The 26365-nt window shown below is 36.0% G+C and overlaps 1 protein-coding gene across 1 annotated transcript in view; it reads right to left on the reverse strand.

The window, feature by feature from the left end:
* Positions 1-2570: 2570 nt before the first annotated feature.
* ARL6IP6 (ADP ribosylation factor like GTPase 6 interacting protein 6) overlaps positions 2571-26365 on the reverse strand; it is a 35316-nt gene continuing 11521 nt past the window's right edge. The window contains exons 3-4 of the mRNA XM_036928264.2: positions 17816-17948; positions 2571-3431 (exon numbers count right to left, since the gene is read on the reverse strand). Of these exons, the coding sequence (XP_036784159.1) occupies positions 3338-3431; positions 17816-17948 (227 nt within the window). The 3' untranslated portion in view covers positions 2571-3337. The remainder of the gene's footprint in view (positions 3432-17815; positions 17949-26365) is intronic.

A 26365-nucleotide genomic window follows, 5' to 3' on the forward strand; every position in this document is an offset into this window, starting at 1 on the left:
CTTCCTCTTCTTTTACTTTCCTGGTTCCTGCCCACCTGTTCTGAGAGCCACAGATACACTTCCAATAAATTCCCTTAAGTTAGTAAGATAGTTTTTGTTGTTTGCAATATAGGGCCCTGATTATAATCAAGAAAATAGGCAAAAATGGAAAAAATAAACATATAGAAAATCTCCTTTAGAATTTGTTTTACCAGAAATCTATCTTGATCTTTTCAGAGAACCCACTTTCGGTATTGGATATTTATGGATGGCATGTTTGTGTCCCCTCTCCCCCATTCATCTGTTGAAACTCTTAATGCCCAATAGGATGGCATCAGGGGGTGGAGCCTTTGGGAGGTGATTAGGTCGAGGGTGGAGCTCCCAACATGCAATCACTCTCCTTATCCCTAAGAGGAAGAGAGCTAGTCTTCTTTTATTTCTCTACATTGAATGAGGATACAATGAGGAGATGGGAGACCAGGAAGAGGGAATTCATTGGAACCCAACCATGCTGGCAAACTGATCTTGGACTTCCAGCCTTCAAAACTGTTAAGACATACATTGGTTGTTTATAAGCTACCCAGTCTGTGGTAACTTGTTATAGCAGCTGAGCGAAGACAGATATTCTACCATTTTGGCATTGTTCTCCATTGATTGTGTCCTTATCTTTTCTATTTACAATCTGTTTTGGGGGGCTTTACTGTGCTTTTTCTAACTTTTGATTTGCATTCTTAGCTTGTTTATTTTTCAATCTTCCTTTTGTCCTGATAAATGTATCTGAAGTTATAAATTTCCTTTACACCATGTTTTATCTAGGTTCCATAAACATGTAGTGTTTTCACTGAGTTTAAGTATTTTGTTAAGTATTATTCTTCCACTTTACAGATAAGGAACCTGAGAATCACTGTTATTAAAATAAAGGTACTGTATTTAAAACTAAAAGACTCATATCTTGATAACTGAAGTAACACTCTGGTAATAGTAGCCAGAATTGATTTTAGGAACATAATAAATTACTGATGAAACAGAAAGTAGATTACTAACTCCAAAACTCCTTTAGTCCCTGAGACTAATCATTAGCCACAGGCACACTTATAGCCTGTGTATCCTTCACAAGTAACCAAATGGAATGCAAGCTGCACATAAAGAGATGACGTCTTCTGACTCAGTCTCTTAATAGAGAAGATTTTTAGCTGTTAGGTAAACTCATCTTGACTCCTTTTGTTGAAAATGACAAAAAAAGCTATAGGAACATCACAGGCCAAGAGAAAAATGCATTGGCTCATGCAATAAAATTTCCAGAACGGCAGGGTCACCACTGGGCTTCAGGGATTACAGGAATGTCACTAACAGTACTTGTGTCAGCCTTATTCTTTCCCACTGAACTTGGCTGAACTCTGGGAGACAGCATCTCCTAGGCCTTTATCTTCCCAGCTTAATTTACCTGAATTTGAAGCTTAAAAACCCTGCAAAGAGACAGACCTAATTTGAGTCATGTCTCTATTACTGTTGCAATCGCTGTGGCCAGGAAAAATGAGAAACCAGGATTGGCCCAACTTTGGTGAGGCACTTACCCTTAGTCAATTACTCTGCAATGGAAGTAGGATGGCTTATTTTGGATCCTAGACTTGAGAAGAGAGTAATTTCCCAAGAAAGAGGAGTGCTAGTCTAGAAGAAATAGGGTTCCAGAAGAAATTTCTTACAGACATATATCTAAATGTATGCATAGTATATCAACATACAGAGGGTTTACTGTAACAGTTTTCTTAGTCATAAAACAATCTAGAAGAAGGTATTCAATTTTGAGGGGGGAGGACTTACAGAGGTGGAGAGAAGAAAAACTGTCATTTGCACAATCCTGTGCAGTGAAAGAGCCCTTCAGAGCCAAGGAGGGGGAGAATATTGTGGAGAAGAAGGCAGGGAGTGAAAATGATTCGTTATACCCACTACTCTGGAAGGAATATTGAAGCCATAGGTTTGTATATATGTATGTCATGTGTATCTAAACCTAATCACACACACTACTAAACACTTCAAATAATTTGAACTGCAGGAGCATTTGTCATTTCCAACAGAAGGTTTCTGAATAGTAAAAAAAAAGCTAAGATTTTTAGAAACATCATTAAGTCATTTACTCAGTCACAAAACTCAGCAGATAAGAGGAACACACTGCAAATATTCACTCCCCATTTACCTGAATAAGCAGATGCACTGCACAGTGCTCCCCTAATGTAAGTTTTCCTATAGCTGGGACAACAGCATTTTAAATAGTCCATCATTCTAAAATTGAGGTGACTTTTTAAAAAGGCATTTAGAAGTGGGAGCAACTACGAAAACAAAAATACCAAAATTATAAAAGAACATTTAAATAGGAAAATTATGAATCTATATATAAAAAATTACACACATATATACACACTTTATCAAAACACCTTTTGTTTTGTTAACTAAATTTTTCAGATTAAAAACTAAGCATTTCTAAATATAAAAATTCCAGATGTTTATTAAAAACAAAATAGTATCAGTTCTGTTGAAGTAACCATATATACACCAAGATATTGTGGAAACTGTGGAAACAAATAGTGAGCAGCTTCAAATTTCTCAGTATTTTAATGGCTTAAACAATTTATCTTTTGCCAGTCCTTTTTTGTTAAAAATAAGTTTATTTAATTTTAAGCTCAGGTCAATGTATTTTTGTTTTTTAAAAGACAAAATACTTATTAAAAATGATAGGTATTAGGTTTGCACCAGCTAAAAAATAACATTTACACATTTGTCTGGATGTAACAATTTTTAAAACATACAAACTCAATATGTAGTAGGAAAATATGTAAAAAAACAAGGAACTATGCCCCATTAAAAAATATAAAAGCACCTTCTACTGACTCGGTGAATCTTGAAAATTATTATGATTTAACAGTAGCTTCTATAAAATGTCAAAGTAGTAGGCATCGTTTGCTTTGCTTTCCTAATGTAATGAATAAATATCTATTTCAATTAAACAGTAATATCAGTATCTCTTAGCAAAAATGTATTATATACACAGAAAGGTACTCATTGTCCTGTATTCAAGTTTTTGAGCTTGATTTCCATTAAAGCACCTCCTGCAACTTGTAAGGACAACACACACAAAAGTAAAAAGATAAGTAAACATTATGCTTTTTAAGAAATTTCTTGAAACTTAATATTCAGGTATTCCCAATTTCTACAATAATGTCCTCCATGTGATATGACACATTTATGAACCACATAATGAACAGCAGGTTTCTCGGTCTTCTGAGTAGGTAATGATGCTCTTCCCCGTTATTACAAAGCAATTATGACTAAGTTTTGTTAAGAATATTGCTTCAGTGTGGGTTTACATGAGGCACCATGCTATAGTAAGAGCAGCTACGATGCCATTCAAAATTGCCATGCTATAGCCCATGTGGAAAGAATGTCCGGTCAGTTTCCTGGGGGGGAGGGAAATAAATGAAAAAAGAAAAATGTAATTTGTTACAGCAGAAATACCATCAGTTTTTATTGAAAATGCTTACAACCTGTAATTATTCCCCAAATGTTTTACACATTAAAACACAAGCTAAAAAAGAGTATTAGACATCTGCAGGATTAGTAATAGATCTTAAGGTCTCTGTCAAAAACTGTTGTGGACATCAAATATAATTTTTCACTTACATTATTTAGAGCAAAATGCTCAGGTTGATCCCTATACTTAACTGTGTTTCATATCACTGTGTGTACTAAAACCTAATTCGAAGGTATAACTTTTGTTACATTACAAGCATGTTCTTTCATTAAGTAGCATTATGTTTCCCTGCTCTCTTGTTCTCACTTAGAACTTTAAATGTATATTATTTTAAGTATTTGTTCTGTTTGTATGTAAAGGATTACATGAAGGAAATCTACTTGTCCACATGTGAGTCATAAATCAGACTGTGTTTTACACTTATTTCAGTTTTCAACCTAATAGGTTAAATGAAGTGGCTTTCAATGCATTTCCAAGTATCAACAAAGACACGATGTCTTTGCTTATGATTACTATGAGTGCTGACTAGCTTACATGCATAGATTTTCCCTGACATTTGTTCCCTCTATCTTACAGCAATTTTTACTTATTTTTCTACATTATCTTTCTTTAAATTCCTCCTACTAGCTCTGTAGCAAGAAAACTCTGCTTATCCTCGTAGGGAGAAGACATGCTAAAAAGAATAGAGGGTAGTGTCCATGGTGTCAGAGGTAGAACAGAATCTTCTCATGGGAGCAATCCAAGCTGAGGACATACTGCACCGACAGTACTAAACGCTGAAAGTCTTAAGTAATAAGGGCCCTGAACTGAGAGGTCATCATGCCCATACTTGATCCTCCTCTCCTAAGGACAGGTCAAAGCCAAGGAGGTACTAAGATCTGAATTAACACTAAAGAGCACCTTATCATAAAGATTCCAGTCCTTTTGAGATCTGTGGCAGAGTGAAGAAGATACACCTGAAGAACAACCCCTGTGCGTGTACCTGAGACTACTAGAGGCCCTGATGTTTCCTGATGGTCTCCTGTTCTGGTCCACAGGAGTTATTATTTACTCTCTCCACTCAACCTTACTCACCTAGGGACTAGTTTAAGATGCCTCTTATGTGCTATTTAGAGTCAGTCTACCTAGCTCTACTACCTATTATATGGTAAAGTAAAATAGGTACATGACTTTGACCCTTAAAAAAGAGAAATTCCTCAAACATACACTGATTATTGAACAGAAGCCTTATAAGAAAATTAGACTATTAGCATTATCATTCATGTAAAAAACACTAATGAACTATGAACACTTAAATTCATACTAATGAAATGAAGTTAATGATGAAAGAGAAATTCAGGAGTTAATTATAAATTAATAAGTCAAATTAGTAAATTAATAATTAAACTTTTACTAGAATTTATTTATTTAACTATAAAAAGGAAAGAAATATACACTACAACATGAACCCTGAAAACAGTATTCTAAGTGAAGGAAGCCCGACATAAAAGACCATATTTTTAGCATTTGTAAGACACCATTTATATGAAATGCCTAGAATAGGCAAATCCATAGAGACAAAAAGTAGTCTAGAGATTTCCAGGGGCTAGAGGGAAGGGAGAATGGAGGAGTCACTGATGAGTATGTGGTTTTTATTTTGGAGTGATGGAAATGTCCTGGAATTGAGAGAGTGGGGATGATTGTACAACACAGCTAAATAATAAATACCACTAGTTATATGCTTGAAAATGTTGAGTTTTATATAAATTATATCACAATTAAAAATGAAACGTTAGAAGACGATGTAAATAAAGAGAAAGCCAACCATAATCTGGGAATACTCAACATTGTAGAGATGTCAACTACTTCAAAAATCATCTATAAATTCAGTGAGATTTCAGTAGTAGCTCAATGGGGTTACTTTGGTAGGAAACTAACACTTTGATACTAAGTTTATGTGACAGTAAATGTGCACAGAAAGCAAAGAAAAATTCTGAAAAATCAAGGCATAACATAAAAAACAAAGTAGTTAAAAAAAGAAGTAAACAGAACATGAAAAAAAAAGATACTGGAACAAACTTGAGCATCCAGAGGCAGACGTGTGCATAACTGCAGCTTTGTGGGGAGAGGTGAGGAAATACATGTATGGGAATTTTACATCTTACCATAAGGTGTTTTTAAGTCAGAGGGAACAAAACTGAGAATTATTTCAAGTTCCTTCCTCCTTCCTAATCATGATTTTTCATTTATCAGTGTAGGAGAAATTAAGATTCAGCTTATTTTCAAAAGAGCTGTCACTATATTTAAAAGGAATAAACAGAATTGGTGACTTAAAGAAGTTTCCTTCCAGTCCTTTGGTTTTACTTTGTGATCCCACAAGTTCTACTGAATATTAAGAACAAGAGGAAGACTAATGTCATATTTTTAGGTTTACAGAGAGAAATATCCACAATTCCAGTGTTTGTAGGTTCTTCAAAGACTCACTCTCAGTGTGAGGCTCAGAAGGTGCTTACGGTCTATTACAAACTCTTTTTAAACTTTAATTGGCAAATATGTCTAACAAAGCACTCTCTGGTCTTGCACAAATGAAAAATAAAAACCCTACTGCGTGTTGTCTTAGTCAAGAGCTTGTTTTTTTTTTTCATGGAGTCTACTGTGAATTCCAAAATGCTTACTGTTACAAGTCTTTCATGACCTTTTATTTACATATATGTACATATTCTGAAGCAGTCACACACTGCTAGACAAATGGTAATATAATATAGGGGTGTAAGGGCTTGGGAAGACTGAGTAGAATATATACAATTTTTGCTCCTTAATTCTTCTATAATTTCATGAAGAGAAAGGTAAAAGGGAGCCAAACCCCAAAGAGTAACAAACCTGATCAGCATCTTCCTCTGTTATGTAATAATATAGATCAATAAAGTAAAAGAACTATGATTTCTTAAATCCTACATACTAAAGTCTAATATGGAAAACTTGATCAGATATAAATTTTTTAAATTTCTACCCAGAATAAGAAAACTTCAGCGTTTCTTTATATTAATACAGTCAAACCCACAAAAATGGGCAGATAAATACCTGGCCCTGTCAAGCTGATCTGATTTTCTTTCTCATGCCATATGGATTTCTAATCTGAGCTACACTATTGAAAAAGCTAGGAAAAAAAAAAACACAAAAGAAAACAAATTCCATGCTCTCATAGCACTATATAAGGAAATGTTTAACTTTGAAGACCTTCCATTCTAGTTCAAAATTCACATCTCTGAAATATATGATAAAGGGAACTTGGGGGAAGGGCTTTGGGGACAGGGGGGCAGATCTAGAGCACAGAAAGCAAAATTAAGTTTGGCGGGCAGAAGGACACTCCACCCTGAGACAGACAGGAGGAATGAGTGGAAAGATGGGTATGGATGTAAATCAAGTTTGTAACCAAGAGGAAAGGAAGGAAAAAACAAATTCACTCCATAATGACCTTTCAGTGAAATGGAAGTTGAGGTCCGTTGAAAATAAGAGTGTGATGTGAAGATCTGGAATAGCCACAGGAAAAAAATGGGAAAGGAATCAGTGGATGGATGGATAGAGAGAGCTAGGATTCTGGTTCAGACAATGAAGGTTGTGAACTCTAGTCACTCACTCAGATCTTAGTCTGGATGATTCAACTCTGCCTCATCATCCTCTTTATATAGAATATAACAGGCCTTGGCCTATTTTAGAATGAATTTGAGGTTTTGTTATTTTAGCATTTTACTAGTTTTACTCCAGGTTCTCCCACTGGACCCTTCTTTTGACGAGTTCAACTAGGCAATTTTATAGGGCAGGTTCTTCACACTTCTCTTTTCACACAAGGCTTGGTAAAAGTAAACTAGTTTTTTTTACAGTTCATAACAATTGAGAAAACAATTTGAAGTAGTTACTCTGGCATTCCCATTTTTAAATTTCAATTATAATTATTTTCTTTGCTACTACCTCATGTCTCCTACTCTGTTTCTGAACTCTGAAAAAAAAAACATTTCGTAGACTTGGAAAGAAAGTCACTTGTAGATTCACAATCTAAAAGTGAGTAAAATAAATACAATGGGTTTTTTAACAATCTTATTTATTTTACTTAATTTTTAAAAGCCTTACGTTGTAAGCTTTCCTCTGCTTGATCAAATACAAGGCCTTTAGCTGACTTTTCATTATTCCATAGCATCACTGTTTCTCCATTAAAACTCAGATATTCAGTAAAAGTTAACAAATCTGTCAAGTAACTGTTTTTCAACTTAAAATGTGATTTTTAGCAATGTGTATTACATCGTTAAGGCTATGAAACCAATGGAATGATCTGAACAGACAAGCCCAATTTTTAAGTATATATTAAAATATAAATATGCATGTATATATAATTTTTTAAACCAAAAATTAGAAGTATTTTGTAAGCAATATCTAATTTCAGAGTGGTCTCCTAAAGTGGGGTTGGCAAACTATGATATATATGCCTGTCCTGCCACCTGTTTCTTTTTATTGGATTATAGCCTCACTCGTCCCTTGACACATTGTCTATGGCTGCTTTGGCACTACAAGGGCAGAGTTGAAGAGTTGTGACAGAGTCCATATGTCCCACAAACTAAAAACACTTACCACAGAGTCCGTTATAGAAAAATTTGCCAACTGCTGTCCTAAAGCCTTCCTATTCAAAGTATAGTCCATAGATCACCAATATATTGGCATTGCCTGGGAATTTCTTAGATTTTCGGAATCTCAGACCCTACCCCAGACATAATGAATTAGATTCTCTACCTTCATTTAGATCTTTTGATGATTCTAAAAGTGTCAGGGTAAATACTGATGTTTACTATTTGGAAATAAATAAATTAGCAAGGAGACTTCTAAGTAGATCATCAGTTCAGAAATCTATCCCAATTACGTTCTACATAGTAACTGATGGTGAGCATTTTGAACATTTGCTCCATTGCCCTGTAATTGATTTACTTTATAAATAAATATCAGTTAATAAAGTATCCGTGATAATGGAGCAAGATGATTTATCAACCTACACAATAGTAAACTATGTTATAATGGAATTCAAAATTTCAACTTTAAGGCTTTCCTCATTTTTTAAAAAGACTTTACTTCCCTTCATATTATATTTAGTTCCCTAACTACACTGCCAACTTTTCTGGTCCTATTTCTTCTGTAGCATAAGGATGGTCTGTGAAATCTCTTTAAACCCTTCTGGATCTCAATTCTGCAAAAATTATATCTCCATGTACACACTAAAGTCCTTTATTTAAACTTTCCCAACTAGAAATTTTAACTGAGTCATAATCCTATGCTTGCCAGTTCAATATTAAGTAACATAATGACAAATGGCCCTTAAAGTTCCTCAAGATGAGCAAAGTTCTTTAAAGCAGAATTACATATGTAAACATTTTAAATATCACTTATTGTACTACAATTCCAGAAAATCAGTCAGAGAGAAATAAAGGTGTCAGATAAAACTGCATATTCACCTGTCAACTACTCTACCTATATATAGCAGTCTACCTGGTTGCATACTGGAGAATGCCATACATGTTAACTTTATTCGCCAGTGCACTGAGGTAGAAAAATGCTCGAGGACACTATCGATGCTGAGCACTACCTTGATTAGACAAAGTCCTTATTCATTAGGAAGGGAGGGCACACAGGAAAAAGGTACAAGAGTAATGGGATTCCCAAGCCTTTAGATTTCTTGACCAGTTTAAAAAAAACCTTTTTTTAAAGGAAGTAATTGATACCATATTTTGATGCCAAACTTTTAATTTTCTAAGAACAAAGTTTAAAAACTACTACTGTCTACTATTAGCACCATTTCATAAAAGAAACAGTATCTTAATACCAAAAGAATAAAATCCCAAGGTAAATAACAATTATTCAAGAAAAGATAACTGATGACTGATAATAGGTCATGGTCAGAGATCCAGCTTGAAAAAATCTCAATTAAGAAAGGAAAAAGAAAAAATTCTGGAACCATCTCTACTTTGTTATCTAATACATCTGATGCTTTAACTAGTAAATTTATACTTACTGCCTATGAGGTAGACATCATTGTTTTTATGCCATTTTAAAGAAGAGGTAACTAAAGCTCAGAGATGCTAACTGACTTACCTAAAAGTCCTTTTGCTGGTATATGATATAACCTGGATTTGGAAGCCTCCTCTTCTAATTTATAAGCCCTTTCTAATATACCAGGATGTCTCATAATTTACAAAGATTGTTGAACAAATAAACAGGGTCCCAAATACAAAAGTGGCAAGTGCTATCTCTCAAGCATTATTTATCAGCTTGACACTTCAGCTCTTACGTAACTATAAATGAGTATGAGAAAAAAGTCATAGCAAAAAGGTGCAAAGCAAACATTCATTAGCCATGTTACTTTATGAAAACAACAAGGAAACCAAGAATAGTTAATATGATTTCTTATGGGATTTTGTTACATCTATTTAAGTTTCCATTCAGAACAAAAATGGAATGTATTTTATAAAACGTGCATATATTTTAAACCTTCACTTCAAGAAGCCACAGTGCAGTGTCACCAACATATTCATTAACAGCGACGATATTGCAACCAATGGTTCTGAACAGTCCCTAGATAATGAAACTTCATGGTACTCAAATACCAAGGCCAAGTTCTTGATCTGTCCCTTTTTGTCAGTAGCTTTCCTTCCTACTGTAATTAGCCATCTGACATCTGTTTCACCAGTCTATGGCAACAAAGAATCTGATTTGACAAAGAAGCAGCTCTCCAAAATCTGTATGAAAAGAGTAGTAGTCAATTTATTGTGCTCAATGCTAAATCTAGTATGTCTTGAAATAGAAAATTCTAAATTAAGTATCAAATCACCCACTTCTCTTGACCTCCAAGACTTAACAGTATTGTCCACGTTAATAAACCCAAGCCCCTTTCCTGTTGACTTTATTATTCTATCTGTACTGTATTTTAACCCCTAAGAACTAAAGCCCCCAATGTCAAGAAGTTACAGTAAATCCTTTAATAACAGAAAAGTAAACCTAATGTTTCATAAAAAAGAGTATTATAATACAGCCATTCCTAAATCCTGAATTTTACAGGATACTCTACTCTGCTTCTCACCTACAATAGTAAAAACAAAAACACCTTTCTTCACAAATGTGATGAAAATTTAAGTATTTCAGCATCTGGTTACATCCAGACATTTCACAAAGGAAGGAACACATGCACGGGAGAATCTGATCAGGTGTTAATTTTTAGTCTACAAAATAGTTACCAAAAAACAGTTTACCAAAGAGCAAGTCAAACAAAACCAATCATTCCCTTTTCTTTCTCACTTCTAACTTACTGTGCAGATTCCAAATGGCACTTTAAGGCAGTAAATTTTTTAAAAAACAAAGCTGGGTAGAAATAAATTGTATTAAATTTGAATTAAATCAAAAGTGTGGATACTTTGAAATCAAGTGTCTTGATAATTATCAAGTATCATTGGTGATTGGGAGAAGACATAGAAAGGTGGATAACTCAGTGATCTAAACAAAAAAGACCAACAACAAAAAAGGCAGCAGATAGCCCCTGGTTTGTATATTAACTACAAAATACGGAAGATTACAATTAAAGGTTATAGGTTATAGGTTATATTTTAAGCAGGGTTTATTGGAAAGAAGACACTACTCTTCCTTAGCACACTCATAGAAACCATGACATAACACCAATAATTTTAAGATTTCCCTACATTTTTACCACGAACCCCACATCAAATAAGTCACAAATACAACCAATAATACATTTAAAAGGAGGTACCATATTCAAACTTCTCTAACATTATAAAATAATGAATTTATGCTGAGTTCTATAAAGTGGACATCCAACTGTGCCTTCCAATCTGCCTCATTCTAGGAAATGCACAGATGTGATTATTCAAGAGGCACCTGAAGTACAAATACTAACTGGCTTAAAACTAAGAATCAAGTTATAATAAAACCAAGTATTTTTGCTTGATTTCTGGTCAAGCAAATTCAAAACAGCTACACAGAAGATTCTGAGGGCTTAGATCTCTTTTAAAAGCTATCTAGCTACATAGGGACTTGTTTCCTCGGAAATAAGTCTCTGTGGGTATTTCCAGAGCAAAATAATAGTCCTTTCCCTACAAAGTTAATTCTTAGGCTTGAAGGTTATATGAGTATATGCTGTTAAACTTGAACTTTAAGCAAAATAATGAACTTTTTTCATGGCAGTAATAAGACTTTTAAAATTATCAATAGTGACTACAATGAAGTAATATTCTTTAATAATGTTGGCCTTTGACCTCTGATTCTAAGTACTATAATGTAGACAAATTTAATGACTTCACTGTTCGTATCACTGTTACTAAATATTTTGATTCTGAATTACAAAACTAATGCACCTTCTCACTGCGCTTTTTGTTAGACCCATTACTTACATTACAATTTTCCACTAAATTTATTTCTAAACTATAAAGTAACGTATTTTTAGCATGCTGAGTAACTATAAACTTGCAGGTATATCACTGCACCACTAGATGGGACTTGTGCACAGGTAATGTAAAATATGTAGAGTGGTGTACAGTAGAGACCACTGGTCACTGGGAATAAAAACAGAGAGAACAGAGAGTCAGATACTAACTACAGATCTTGATTAGATTTGGCAAAACTGCTACAGAACAAAAAGCTCACAGTAAGTGCCTCTGTCAGTAAAATGATACTGTTTCAACTAGTTCAGTTCTTCCTGTTGATTCATTTCATAACGCAGGAGTGGTCTAACCAGGATGGCAAACAAAAGCAGTAATACAGAGTCAGGTGCTATCTATGTTATGGACAAATTATATGACTTTGTACAAGTTGCTTAAATTCCCTGGGTCTCTTGTTTCTTCATCTGTTAAAAAAAAATGGAGGACTTAGGCTAATGATAACACCTACAGGTAACTTACCAGGGATTTAGTTCCCCCATAATCTTTAGTGGGAACTTGTTAGATACCCCTAGCAATCCTAGAATATTCATTAAAGAGAATACTTGTTAGGAAAAATGCACCTTCAAGGTACATTTCTTATCCATACCTAACTATCTCCCCAGTCAGGACTTAAATAAAAGTTCCGGTGCTGCTGCCAGTCCAGCCAAGAAGGAACTCCAAGATTCTTTCAAGTTCTGGATTCTCTTTGAATAAAATTTCTTTGCATGAGTAGATCACATACTTATATGCATTAACCCCTAGAAACTTAAAGCAGATAATCACATGTGAAAAACTGATTATATACACAGTGTTTTATTTGCCTGCTTGGAAATCTGACAGAACCCAATGAATGAACAGGAAAAACTAATGTGAACTGAAATGGAGATGTAAGATTAAGTAGTGTAGAGAAGCAGAATAATGAATCATAAAGTAGTGAGGAGTGGAGAATGCCTCTGCAGATACTCCAAAAAATCTGAAGTTACTATCTCGGCCCTTTGCGCTTTATTTAACTGCAACAGATTTTTAGAAACAACTAAGAAATAATTTAAAACTATAACTGATTCAAATACACATCGAAAATAACTGTTTCCTAATAAATTTATGTGACATCACAGTATACTTTTTAACTTGGCGACATTTGTAAAGTTAGCAATGACAACCATCTTTCTTTAAAAAAAAAACACTTTTAGGGGAACCCTCCTGCACTGCTGGTGGGAATGTAAATTAGTTCCACCATTGTGGAAAGCAATATGGAGGTTCCTCAAAAAGCTCAAAATAGAAATATCATTTGACCCAGGAATTCCACTTCTAGGAATTTGCCCTAAGAATGCAGCAGCCCAGTTTGAAAAAGACAGATGCACCCCTATGTTTGTCGCAGCACTATTTACAATAGCCAAGAAATGGAAGCAACTTAAGTGTTCAACAGTAGATGAATGGATAAAGAATATGTGGTACATATACACAATTCTTCTTATGGAGTATTATTCAGCCATAAGAAGAAAACAAATCCTACCATTTGCAACAACATGGATGGAGCTAGAGGGTGTTATGCTCAGTGAAATAAGCCAAGCGGAGAAAGACAAGTACCAAATGATTTCACTCATATGTGGAGTATAAGAACAAAGAAAAAACTGAAAGAACAAAACAGCAGTAGACTCACAGAACCCAAGGATGGACTAACAGTTACCAAAGGGAAAGGGACTGGGAAGGATGGGTGGGAAGGGAGGGATAAGGGGGGAGAAAAAGAAAGGGGGCATTAAGATTAGCATGTACAATGCAGGGGGGTGCGCACAGGGAGGGCTGTGCAACACAGAGAAGACAAGTAGAGATTCTACAGCATCTTACTACGCTGATGGACAATGACTGTAATGGGATTTGTGAGGGGGGACTTGGTGAAGGGGGGAGTCTAGTAAACATAATGTTCCTCATGTATTTGTAGATTAATGATACCAAAAGAAAAAAAAAGCTTTTAAAAACCAAATACCTGTGTGAAAATACACCTTGCAAAGTTCTTTAACTACCTTTTATTTCCTAAAGATGTTGTACTTATGTAAAAGTGAAAGATTCTAAGCTATATCTGCTATGAACTGACAATGTTTGTGCCCCTCTTTCTCCAAATTCATTAATCAAAACCTGAGCCCCCAATATGATGGCATAAGGAGAAGGATCTTAGGGAAATAATTAGGATTAGGTATCATGAGAGTGGAGCCCTCATTAATGGTATTAGTGCCCTTATGAGAATCACAAGGGAGCTTGCTGCTTCTCTGCTCTCTGCCTTGCAAGGATACAAAGAGAAAGAGGCCTGGGAGATGGACCTCACCATAACTTGACCATACTGGCACCCTGATATTGGCCTTCCAGTTTCCAGACTGTGAAATATAAATTTCTGTTGGTTTTGTTTCTAATCTCAGCTTCCCTAATTATTGACCCAAATTGCTGATTCCACTAAATGTTTTATCTAAATATCAATAAGGATTATTTTTTCTTCCCTTCAGGAGTTTATATGTTTCTAGGGAAACACAACTGACAGCTACAGTAAACACGTTCTACTTCTAATTAGTTTAAAAGAAAAGTGCCCATGTGTTTAAATCTGCAAAGGAGAGCAAAAGATTGCTTTTTAAACAAACCAGTTAGACATGATTATTTTATTCTCATCATGTTTGGTATTCATGGAATAGAAATAGGGAATATTTTCAATAATCCTAATCTTGAGAAAAGAAAAAAGTCTCAGCATTTTATGATGTCTTGATTACTATCTTGCTGTTTAGTTTCTAGTTAGTTAAGCAGATCGCTAGTTAATAAATTATCTTAGAATCTAGCTACCCTATCATTTGTAATAGATTTCCCTTTAAAAATAAATTGAGATATATGATGATTGGTCTTTAAAGTGTATTTAAAACATTGAAAATTTCAGAAAAATATTGAATGGAAAATGTTCCAACATAATGTTAAATAAAAAATGGATTACAAAACAGTAAGTACATTGTGATCTCAATTTTAATTTTAAAATATGTGAATAATGGAAGGGTAAACATTAAAATACCAGCAATCATTTTCAATGACTATGGGTTTTTTCCCGTTATTTTTCTTTTGTTTTTTTTAATTTTCAACAAAGAATTTGCATTACTTTTACATAATCAGGGAAAATATATTAACACCATTGTTTATTTTGGGTAATAAAAGAACTCATTACCTGTTACAAAGATATTTTTGTAAAAGTGTGATGTTGCAAATTAATAAAATGCAGCAATCTGATTTTTTAAGAATATAAAGAATGAACATTTCAACTTTGTCATAAAGTAGGGAAGTTGTTTCCCTGTACAAGCACTCACTCTACTGGTGACATAGAGAATATACTTATTCTGGCATTTCTGAAGTAATTGCATTATTTTCCACAAGCACTAGAGGGCAGGGTTTTCCCTATAAAACTCAGTATTACCTATTATCACTATATGATGTGGAGTTTTTTGTCTGCGGCTTCTGTTAATAAGTGTTCAACTATCACTATATTTATTATGTGATTTTTTTTGGACTGTGATTCTATTAATGTGATAATTTAAATTACAGTTTGACTACCATGATATATTTAAATAGCTGATTTAACATATATAAAATTAACTTATCCCTACCTATTGACAGGAATTCAAATACATATATGTACATACTGTACAAACTTCAAAACTTTACTTTTAGGGCTATATTAAATACATAATCTAAGTCTTTGATTTGACACTCTTATTAAAACTGAGTAACTAATAAATGCACTAAAAATGAAGGTCCATAATTGGTTTTAGTTTAAATCAAAATGCAAAGATAATTTTTAAGAAATTAGTTAAATAACCTCAGAATTCCAGATCTTTAAGAGAACAGTAAAATGCTTTTCTCTAATTCCAAACGCTTCTAACATGTATGAAGCTTATGATTTCTGGTGGTGGAAAAGCAAGCAGCTGAGGAAAAATGACATTCCAAAAAGAACAGCACAAATAAAGTCATGACATCTCAAAAGTACATCATTTATTTGCAGGCTGCCAAGGTAATTTGATATGTGGCCCCAGAATAGGGTGTTTTGGAGAAACAACTGAAGATAAAGTTGGAAAAGTAGCACAGGGTAACTTGGGGAAGGACTATTATGCTATACTTGGCTACACTTGGGAGTTGACTTTATTTTGAAGGCAACAAGCAAGGCACTAAAGACTTAAGGGAGAGTATTCACTAAGATCTGTTTTTAGAAAGGCAGCAATATACAAGATGAATTAGAGGAGTTAAGAGCTTGGAATAGGGGAGACCAATGAGTCAAGAACACTGGCAAAGGCCTTAAATAGGGCAAATAAGGTGCTGGAGGAGGGGTGGGAAAAACAGAATATTCCAATAATATTTCAAAAGGCAGGAATAACTGGACTTGGGGAGGGATAAATATAATGAATAAAGGTTTCAAATCGATAAATGGGTGGATTAAAGTCTTTAAGACGGACTAGAGTTTTATTAATTTGAAGTATAAGGTGCTTTCTGAAATCCAGGTTGCAAGATATACTAAACAGTTGTAAATGTAGGCTAGTATTCAGGGGAAAAGTGACACAGAAAAACTAAAGAAAAAAGATAGAAGAAGTAAAAGAAAAAGAGACTAAGTTTCTTTGTGGCTTATGAAAGGTCTTTTTATCCATCAGACTCATACCCCTTGTTAAAGTACTTGATGTCAACAGACAGCAACAAAATATAAATTTGAATTGAATACTACATCACTTAGCAAAATACACTTTCCAATTAAAGGTACTCATGTAAACTATGAGATGGTATTACACTGTTAGGTGTTAAGTTTGTCAATTGCAATCATTCATTAACCATCATCCCCCTCAAACACACACACAGAATTTATTGAAGTATATGACTGATACTTCATACACAGATAAGGATTTATTAAGATGTTTAAAGTATACACACACACATTTCATTTAAAATGAAGCCAAAAGTTTTTTAAGATAGAAAAATATGAGTTTACTAATAATGAAGGACATTAGTAACAATGCCTATTAATAACTATCATTAGTATTAAACTTCATATTTAAGTAGTTCCTCAAATAGATTTTCTTATTTCATCTCAACAGGCTGTCCATAAGGTGAGCTGGTGCTGGTAGTATTAACAGTAACAGCCATAATGCTCAGATAACAGAAATACCTGTAACAGAATTTATTTTCCACTCTTCATCTTTCCCCCTACTCTTTCCCTAAACTCTCAGTTTGTATAATAAATTAGGTCTTAGACGCTCTTATTTGGAAATTTGTATTTAAAACCTGAGCTTTCCTGGCATAAAAAAAAACAGATTATAACACTGCCTACTAAATTTCCTAAAATTTTTTGAAGAAAAGAAAATACAAACCAAAGAAATTTAATATTGTCCCACTATGAAATGCATCTAATCTGGTATAGGCATATAAATTGGGTGTCATAAATGCTTGCTAATTATTGCAGTTTAAGTCTGAGGAAAAGTCCATCCAATTATTAAGCTGTAAGTCTGATCACTTATATGTGAATCTAGTAGAACCTTCACATTGCTGATATTTAGTTTTCAGAAACTGTTTCAAATGCAATTCTATCCCCAAAGGACAAATAGCCACCAGTTTCCCATTTTTTAGATCATTTCTTGAATTTTATTTTTTTAAAAACCATTGTATCTAGGTATGTAGTTTAAAATATTCTCCATTTATCTAAAAGCTGAGTCAAGCTGAAAACTTTATATCATTTGTCTGTTACAAATTAAAGAATAGGACCTCAACATATTATCACACAAGTAAGCTGCCTGTGTCTATTTTATTATTTTCGACAGAGTTGGAATGGGTTAAATAAATAAGAGGAAATAGGAATACTTACTTGAACCTGGCAGGTGAAAGAGGAGTAGGGGGAAACATTCCTGGTTCAAAAGAATCAAAATAAGTCACTGTCCAAGAAAAGCTGCAGCAGGAGAATCCAGCAGTTATGGATATTATAAGTAGAGTCCAGAATCCTTAATAGGAAGAGAGAGAACCTGAATTATTAACACCAAACAATTTAAATTAAGCCAGTATCCTCATGTTCAGAAGACCATGTGTTACTTATCCTCTGAATTACATGTAAGTGGTATGAGATTTAGATTTGACCTTACAAGCTAACCCATGTAGAAGGGTAAAATACTAAAGCACAACTGAAGTCCTATCTTGGAATATTTTAATTCAATTATAATTTAGTAGGTGAAAGTGTACAAATTCAACTTAATATAACTCTTACCTTCAGGTTTATAAAATTCAACTATAAAAAATGGTTAAAATACTTCAGTTAAAAATGTCTTCACATTTTTCATTTAACTTTGTGAATCATACATCTTGTCTTTTATTACTTAGTATTAAGTAATTCTTTTCTTTCCATACTTGCATTTTTGACATATGAATCAATTTTTTACAGCTTTACTATGAACTTTATAAACCTAATCTGATTCTTTGACCTGGCTCAGTTTATGAACAAAAGTTAACTCCCAATTTATAAATGGGCTGGGAAACTAGGTATTATTTTTGGTCAGACTGGAACTGCATTTTCTCAAAGAAATCAAGTCAAAAGCAGGGTACTCAAGGAAAAGAAGGGTTGAGAAGTGGAAAAATGTAGGAACAAACTAAGTACAGTAGAGGAAATAAAGTAATTTGAAGGTTTTTAGACATACATTCAAACTGCCTCTTTAAGCCAACACTACTGATTGTGTGTACCAGGCACAGGATAAGGATGAAGAAAAGGCTGACAAGACCACAGAGGAAAATTACTTATGAGTTACCAAATTTCCTGATGCACAAAATGCACAACAAAAGATGCCTTTATTTTAGCAAGAAGCAAAAAATAAATATGTGCACTAGACTGTTTATAAACCATTTGAAGCACACTAACAGATAGATAAAACTGCTAAAAGACAAACACAGAGCAATGAAGCATTAAGAAGAACTGGCAGGGGGATTGGAGCCAAGATGGCGGCGTGAGTAGAGCAGCGGAAATCTCCTCCCAAAACCACATAAATCTATGAAAATATTACAAAGACAACTCTTCCTAGAATAAAGACCAGAGGACACAGGACAACATCCAGACCACATCCGCACCTGAGAGAACCGAGCGCCTCGCGAAGGGGGTAAGATACAAGCCCCGGCCCGGCGGGAGCCGAGCGCCCCTCCACCCAGCTCCCGGCGGGAGAAGAGCAGGCAGAGCGGGAGGGAGACGGAGCCCAGGACTGCCGAACACCCAGCCCCAGCCATCCGGACCAGACTGCAGGGCCCTGGATACTAGGAAAACAGGGCAGCAAGAACAGTGAGCAGGCACTGGAGGCTGGGCGACTGAGGGCATAAGAAAAGCGAGCGGCCATTTTTTTTTTTTTCTGTTTTGTTTTGGTGAGCGCTTTTTGGAAGTCTTAAAGGGATAGGGACCCCAATACTAGGGAAACAGGGCAGCAAGACCGGTGAGCAGATGACTGAGGCTGGCACCGGAGAATAAAGAAAAACGAGCGGCCATTTTTTATTTTTATTTTTATTTTTTTTAATTTAAAAATTTTGTGTGTGTGTGTGTGTGTGTGTGTGTGGTCGTTGTTTTGTTTTCGTGGGTGCTTTTTGTAAGTCTTAAAGGGGCAGGGTAGGTCACTTAATCCAGAGGTAGGGAATCCGGGGATCTCTGGGCACGCTAATCCTCTGGGCTGCAGGGAGCTCGAGGCCCCTTAAGGAGATAAATAGCCTCCAGGCCGCTCCCCCTCCAACGTGACTCCACCATTTTGGAGAAACAGCCCGAGCCAGGCCACGCCCACAGCAACAGTGGAGAAAAACTCCATTGCAGCCGGGCAGGAAGCAGAAGCCCTGTCTGAGCGCAGCTGCCCAGCACAAGCCACTAGAGGTCGCTGTTCTCCCAGGAGAGGAGGGCCACAAACCAACAAGAAGGGAAGTTCTTACAGGCGTCACTCATCCCAGCTCTGCAAACTATTCCTATCACCATGAAAAGGCAAAGCTACAGGCAGACAAAGATCACAGAGACAACACCAGAGAAGGAGACAGACCTAACCAGTCTTCCTGACAAAGAATTCAAAATAAGAATCATAAACATGCTGACAGAGATGCAGAGAAATACGCAAGAGAGATGGGATGAAGTCTGGAGGGAGATCACAGATGCCAGAAAGCAGATCACAGAAATGAAACAAACTCTGGAAGGGTTTATAAGCAGAATGGATAGGATGCAAAAGGCGATTCATGGAATTGAAACCAGAGAACAGGAAGACATAGAAGCTGACATAGAGAGAGATAAAACGATCTACAGGAATGAAACAATGTTAAGAGAACTGTGTGACCAATCCAAAAGGAACAATATCCGTATTATAGGGGTACCAGAAGAAGAAGAGAGAGGAAAAGGGATGGAAAGTATCTTGGAAGAAATAATTGCTGAAAACTTCCCCAATCTGGGGGAGGAAATAATTGAACAGACCACAGAAATACACAGAACTCCCAACAGAAAGGATCCAAGGAGACAACACCAAGACACATAATAATTAAAATGGCAAAGATCAAGGACAAGGAAAGAGTTTTAAAGGAAGCTAGAGAGAAAAAGGTCACCTATAAAGGAAAACCCATCAGGCTAACATCAGACTTCTAGACAGAAACCCTACAGGCCAGAAGAGAATGGCATGATATATTAAATGCAATGAAACAGAAGGGCCTTGAACCAAGGATACTGTATCCAGCACGACTATCATTCAAATATGATGGTGGAATTAAACAATTCCCAGACAAACAAAAGCTGAGGGAATTTCCTTCCCACAAACCACCTCTACAGGACATCTTAAAGGGACTGCTCTAGATGGGAGCACTCCTAGAAAGAGCACAGCACAAAACACCCAACATATGAAGAATCGAGGAGGAGGAATAAGGGAGAGAAGAAAAGAATCTCCAGACAATGTATATAACAGCTCAATAAGCGAGCTAACTTAGGCAGTAAGATACTAAAGAGGCTAACCTTGAACCTTTGGTAACCACGAATTTAAAGCCTGCAATGGCAATAAGTACATATCTTTCAATAGTCACCCTAAATGTTAATGGACTGAATGCACCAATCAAAAGACACAGAGTAATAGAATGGATAAAAAAGCAAGACCCATCTATATGCTGCTTACAAGAAACTCACCTCAAACCCAAAGACATGTACAGACTAAAAGTCAAGGGGTGGAAAAACATATTTCAGGCAAACAATAGCGAGAAGAAAGCAGGGGTTGCAGTACTAATATCAGACAAAATAGAATTCAAAAGAAAGAAAGTAACAAGAGATAAAGAAGGACACTACATAATGATAAAGGGCTCAGTCCAACAAGAGGATATAACCATTCTAAATATATATGCACCCAGCACAGGAGCACCAGCATATGTGAAACAAATACTAACAGAACTAAAGGGGGAAATAGACTGCAGTGCATTCATTCTAGGAGACTTGAACACACCACTCACCCCAAAGGATAGATCCACCGGGCAGAAAATAAGAAAGGACACAGAAGCACTGAACAACACAGTAGAGCAGATGGACCTAATAGACATCTATAGAACTCTACATCCAAAAGCAACGGAATATACATTCTTCTCAAGTGCACATGGAACATTTTCCAGAATAGACCACATACTAGGCCCCAAAAAGAGCCTCAGTAAATTCCAAAAGATTGAAATCCTACCAACCAACTTTTCAGACCACAAAGGGATAAAACTAGAAATAAATTGTACAAAGAAAGCAAAAAGACTCACAAACACATGGAGGCTTAACAACACGCTCCTAAATAATCAATGGATTAATGACCAAATCAAAATGGAGATCCAGCAATATATGGAAACAAATGACAACAACAACACTAAGCCCCAACTTCTGTGGGACACAGCAAAAGCAGTCTTAAGAGGAAAGTATATAGCAATCCAAGCATATTTAAAAAAGGAAGAACAATCCCAAATGAATGGTCTAATGTCACAATTATCGAAATTGGAAAAAAGAAGAACACATGAGGCCTAAGGTCAGCAGAAGGAGGGACATAATAAAGATCAGAGAAGAAATAAATAAAATTGAGAAGAATAAAACAATAGCAAAAATCAATGAAACCAAGAGCTGGTTTTACGAGAAAATAAACAAAATAGATAAGCCTCTAGCCAGACTTATTAAGAAGAAAAGAGAGTCAACACAAATCAACAGTATCAGAAACGAGAAAGGAAAAATCACGACGGACCCCACAGAAATACAAAGAATTATTAGACAATACTATGAAAACCTATATGCTAACAAGCTGGGAAACCTAGGAGAAATGGACAACTTCCTAGAAAAATACAACCTTCCAAGACGGACCCAGAAAGAAACAGAAAATCTAAAGACCAATTACCAGCAACGAAAAGGAAGCAGTAATCAAAAAACTACCAAAGAACAAAACCCCCGGGCCAGATGGATTTACCTCGGAATTTTATCAGACATACAGGGAAGACATAATACCCATTCTCTTTAAAGTTTTCCAAAAAATAGAGGAGGAGGGGATACTCCCAAACTCATTCTATGAAGCTAACATCACCCTAATACCAAAACCAGGCAAAGACACCACCAAAAAAGAAAACTACAGACCAATATGCCTGATGAACGTAGATGCAAAAATACTCAACAAAATATTAGCAAACCGAATTCAAAAATACATCAAAAGGATCATACATCATGACCAAGTGGGATTCATCCGAGGGATGCAAGGATGGTACAACATTAGAAAGTCCATCAACATCATCCACCACATCAACAAAAAGAAAGACAAAAACCACACGATCATCTCCATAGATGCTGAAAAAGCATTTGACAAAGTTCAACATCCATTCATGATAAAAACTCTCAGCAAAACGGGAATAGAGGGCAAATACCTCAACATAATAAAGGCCATCTATGATAAACCCACAGCCAACATTATATTGAACAGCGAGAAGCTGAAAGCATTTCCTCTGAGATCGGGAACTAGACAAGGATGCCCACTCTCCCCACTGTTATTTAACATAGTACTGGAGGTCCTAGCCACGGCAATCAGACAAAACAAAAACATACAAGGAATCCAGATTGGTAAAGAAGAAGTTAAACTGTCACTATTTGCAGATGACATGATACCATACATAAAAAAACCTAAGGACTCCACCCCAAAACTACCAGAACTGATATCGGAATACAGCAAAGTTGCAGGATACAAAATCAACACACAGAAATCTGTGGCTTTCCTATACACTAACAATGAACCAACAGAAAGAGATATCAGGAAAACAACTGCATTCACAATTGCATCAAAAAAAATAAAATACCTACGAATAAACCTAACCAAAGAAGTGAAAGACTTATACTCTGAAAACTACAAGTCACTCTTAAGAGAAATTAAAGGGGACACTAACAGATGGAAACTCACCCCATGCTCGTGGCTAGGAAGAATTAATATCGTTAAAATGGCCATCCTGCCCAAAGCAATATACAGATTTGATGCAATCCCTATGAAACTACCAGCAACATTCTTCAGTGAACTGGAAGAAATAATTCAAAAATTCATATGGAAACACCAAAGACCCCGAATAGTCAAAGCAATCCTGAGAAAGAAGAATAAAGTAGGGGGGATCTCACTCCCCAACTTCAAGCTCTACTATAAAGCCATAGTAATCAAAGACAGTTTGGTACTGGCACAAGAACAGAGCCACAGACTAATGGAACAGACTAGACAATCTAGATATTAACCCAGACATATATGGTCAATTAATATTTGATAAAGGAGCCATGGACATACAATGGCGAAATGACAGTCTCTTCAACAGATGGTGCTGGCAAAACCGGACACCTACATGTAGGAGAATGAAACTGGACCATTGTCTAACCCCATATACAAAAGTAAACTCAAAATGGATCAAAGACCTGAATGTAAGTCATGAAACCATTAAACTCTTGAAAGAAAACATAGGCAAAAACCTCTTAGACATAAACATGAGTGACCTCTTCTTGAACATATCTCCCCGGGCAAGGAAAACAACAGCAAAAATGAGTAAGTGGGACTATATTAAGCTGAAAAGCTTCTGTACAGCAAAAGACACCATCAATAGAACAAAAAGGAACCCTACAGTATGGGAGAATATATTTGAAAATGACAGATCTGATAAAGGCTTGACGTCCAGAATATATAAAGAGCTCACACACCTCAACAAACATAAAACAAATAACCCAATTAAAAAATGGGCAGAGGAACTGAACAGACAGTTCTCCAAAACAGAAATACAGATGGCCAACAGACACATGAAAAGATGCTCCACATCGCTAATTATCAGAGAAATGCAAATTAAAACTACAATGAGGTATCACCTCACACCATTAAGGATGGCTGCCATCCAAAAGACAAACAACAACAAATGTTGGCGAGGCTGTGGAGAAAGGGGAACCCTCCTACACTGCTGGTGGGAATGTAAATTAGTTCAACCACTGTGGAAAGCAGTATGGAGGTACATCAAAATGCTCAAAACAGACTTACCATTTGACCCAGGAATTGCACTCCTAGGAATTTACCCTAAGAATGCAGCAATCAAGTATGAGAAAGACTAATGCACCCCTATGTTTATCGCAGCACTATTTACAATAGCCAAGAATTGGAAGCAACCTAAATGTCCATCGATAGATGAATGGATAAAGAAGAAGTGGTACATATACACAATGGAATACTACTCAGCCATAAGAAAAGGGCAAATCCTACCATTTGCAGCAACATGGATGGAGTTGGAGGGTATTATGCTCAGTGAAACAAGCCAAGTGGAGAAAGAGAAATACCAAATGATTTCACTCATCTGTGGAATATAAGAACAAAGGAAAAACTGAAGGAACAAAACAGCAGCAGAATCACAGAACTCAAGAATGGACTAACAGGTACCAAAGGGAAAGGAACTGGGGAGGATGGGTGGGTAGGGAGGGATAAGGGGGGGGAGAAGTAGGGGGGTATTAAGATTAGCATGCATGGGGGGGTGGGAGAAAGGGGAGGGCTGTACAACACAGAGAAGGCAAGTAGTGATTCTACAACATTTGCTATGCTGATGGACAGTGACTGTAAAGGGGTTTATAGGGGGGCCCTGGTATAGGAGAGAGCCTAGTAAACATAATATTCGTCATGTAAGTGTAGATTAATGATACCAAAAAAAAAAAAAAAAAGGCAGTTCATGTGTGGAGACCTCCAATGAGTCCTACACAAGGGTATAAAGGGCATATAAAAGTGTAGGCAAAGGGTCTGTTTGTGTTTATACAGAGGATCAAAGCCTAATTGGGCTACCCCGAAAATGAACTAAGATACGATACGAAAAAGAACTTCCAACATCAGCACTCTCTGGAAGACTCATGCCAGAAGATGATCATCAAAAAACCCCAACAAAGATCCACGCACTGCTACAGCTGTAGATGCACTCATCCAACCAGTTTCTGGACTTGCCATGGGAATGAAGAAGGAGATATCTAAACTGGCCTGTGCATACAGTAAAACAACAAATTTGACTGGATCTATACTGTTGGAACTCAAACAAGAATTAGGAGAAGTGCAAATTGTAGCGCTCCAAAATCTTACAACTACAGACTATTTACTGTTAAAAGAACATATGGGACGTGAACAGTCCCCAGGAATGGGTTGTTTTAATTTGTCTGATTTCTCTCAGACTGTTCAAGCTCAGCTGGACAATATCCACCATATCATAGATAAGTTTTCACAAATGCCTAAGGTGCCTAACTGGTTTTCTTGGTTTCACTGGAGATGGCTGGTAATTACAGGTATGCTTTGGTTATGTAACTATACTCCTATTATGTTAATGTGTGTGTGCAATTTAAGTAGTAGTTTAAAACCTATACATGCTGGTTACTCTACAAGAAGATATGTCAAAGAAATAATCAATCTTCCCATGTTTTCTTCTGCCTGCTACTTCTATAGCTTTTCTTCTTCCTTCCTAATTACAACCCTTAAATAGAATTCGTGCCTCATATCAAATTTACCGAGTATCATAATTCTTCCAAATGGTAAAGATACCTCAAGACAAATGCTGGGCATAGAAGCCACAGGGCATAAATATGCAAAGAAGTAAAAAGCTAACCTTTTAAAACAATAAGGCTTCTCTCTCACTTACCAACTTTACATTTCCCTGTATGGCCCCGGAAGATGACTGGTTAGCCAGAGACGGGTAAGATTCCTCAAGGGAGGAACAACCTAAGACAGGCACAGTTTCAGGGGGACCATCAGGTGAGAAATTGGGGATCAATAGAGGTGAGGCTTAGAACCTCATCCCCCCTGTTCTGAGAGAAATCTTCTGCATCCGTGGATGTTTTATTGCCCTTGTCTAGCTTGGATTAACACATAGTCTACAGGCACACACCTGATCATCT

This window comes from Manis pentadactyla, chromosome 8 (genome assembly GCF_030020395.1).
Source record: "Manis pentadactyla isolate mManPen7 chromosome 8, mManPen7.hap1, whole genome shotgun sequence".
Classification (NCBI taxonomy): Eukaryota; Metazoa; Chordata; class Mammalia; order Pholidota; family Manidae; genus Manis; species Manis pentadactyla.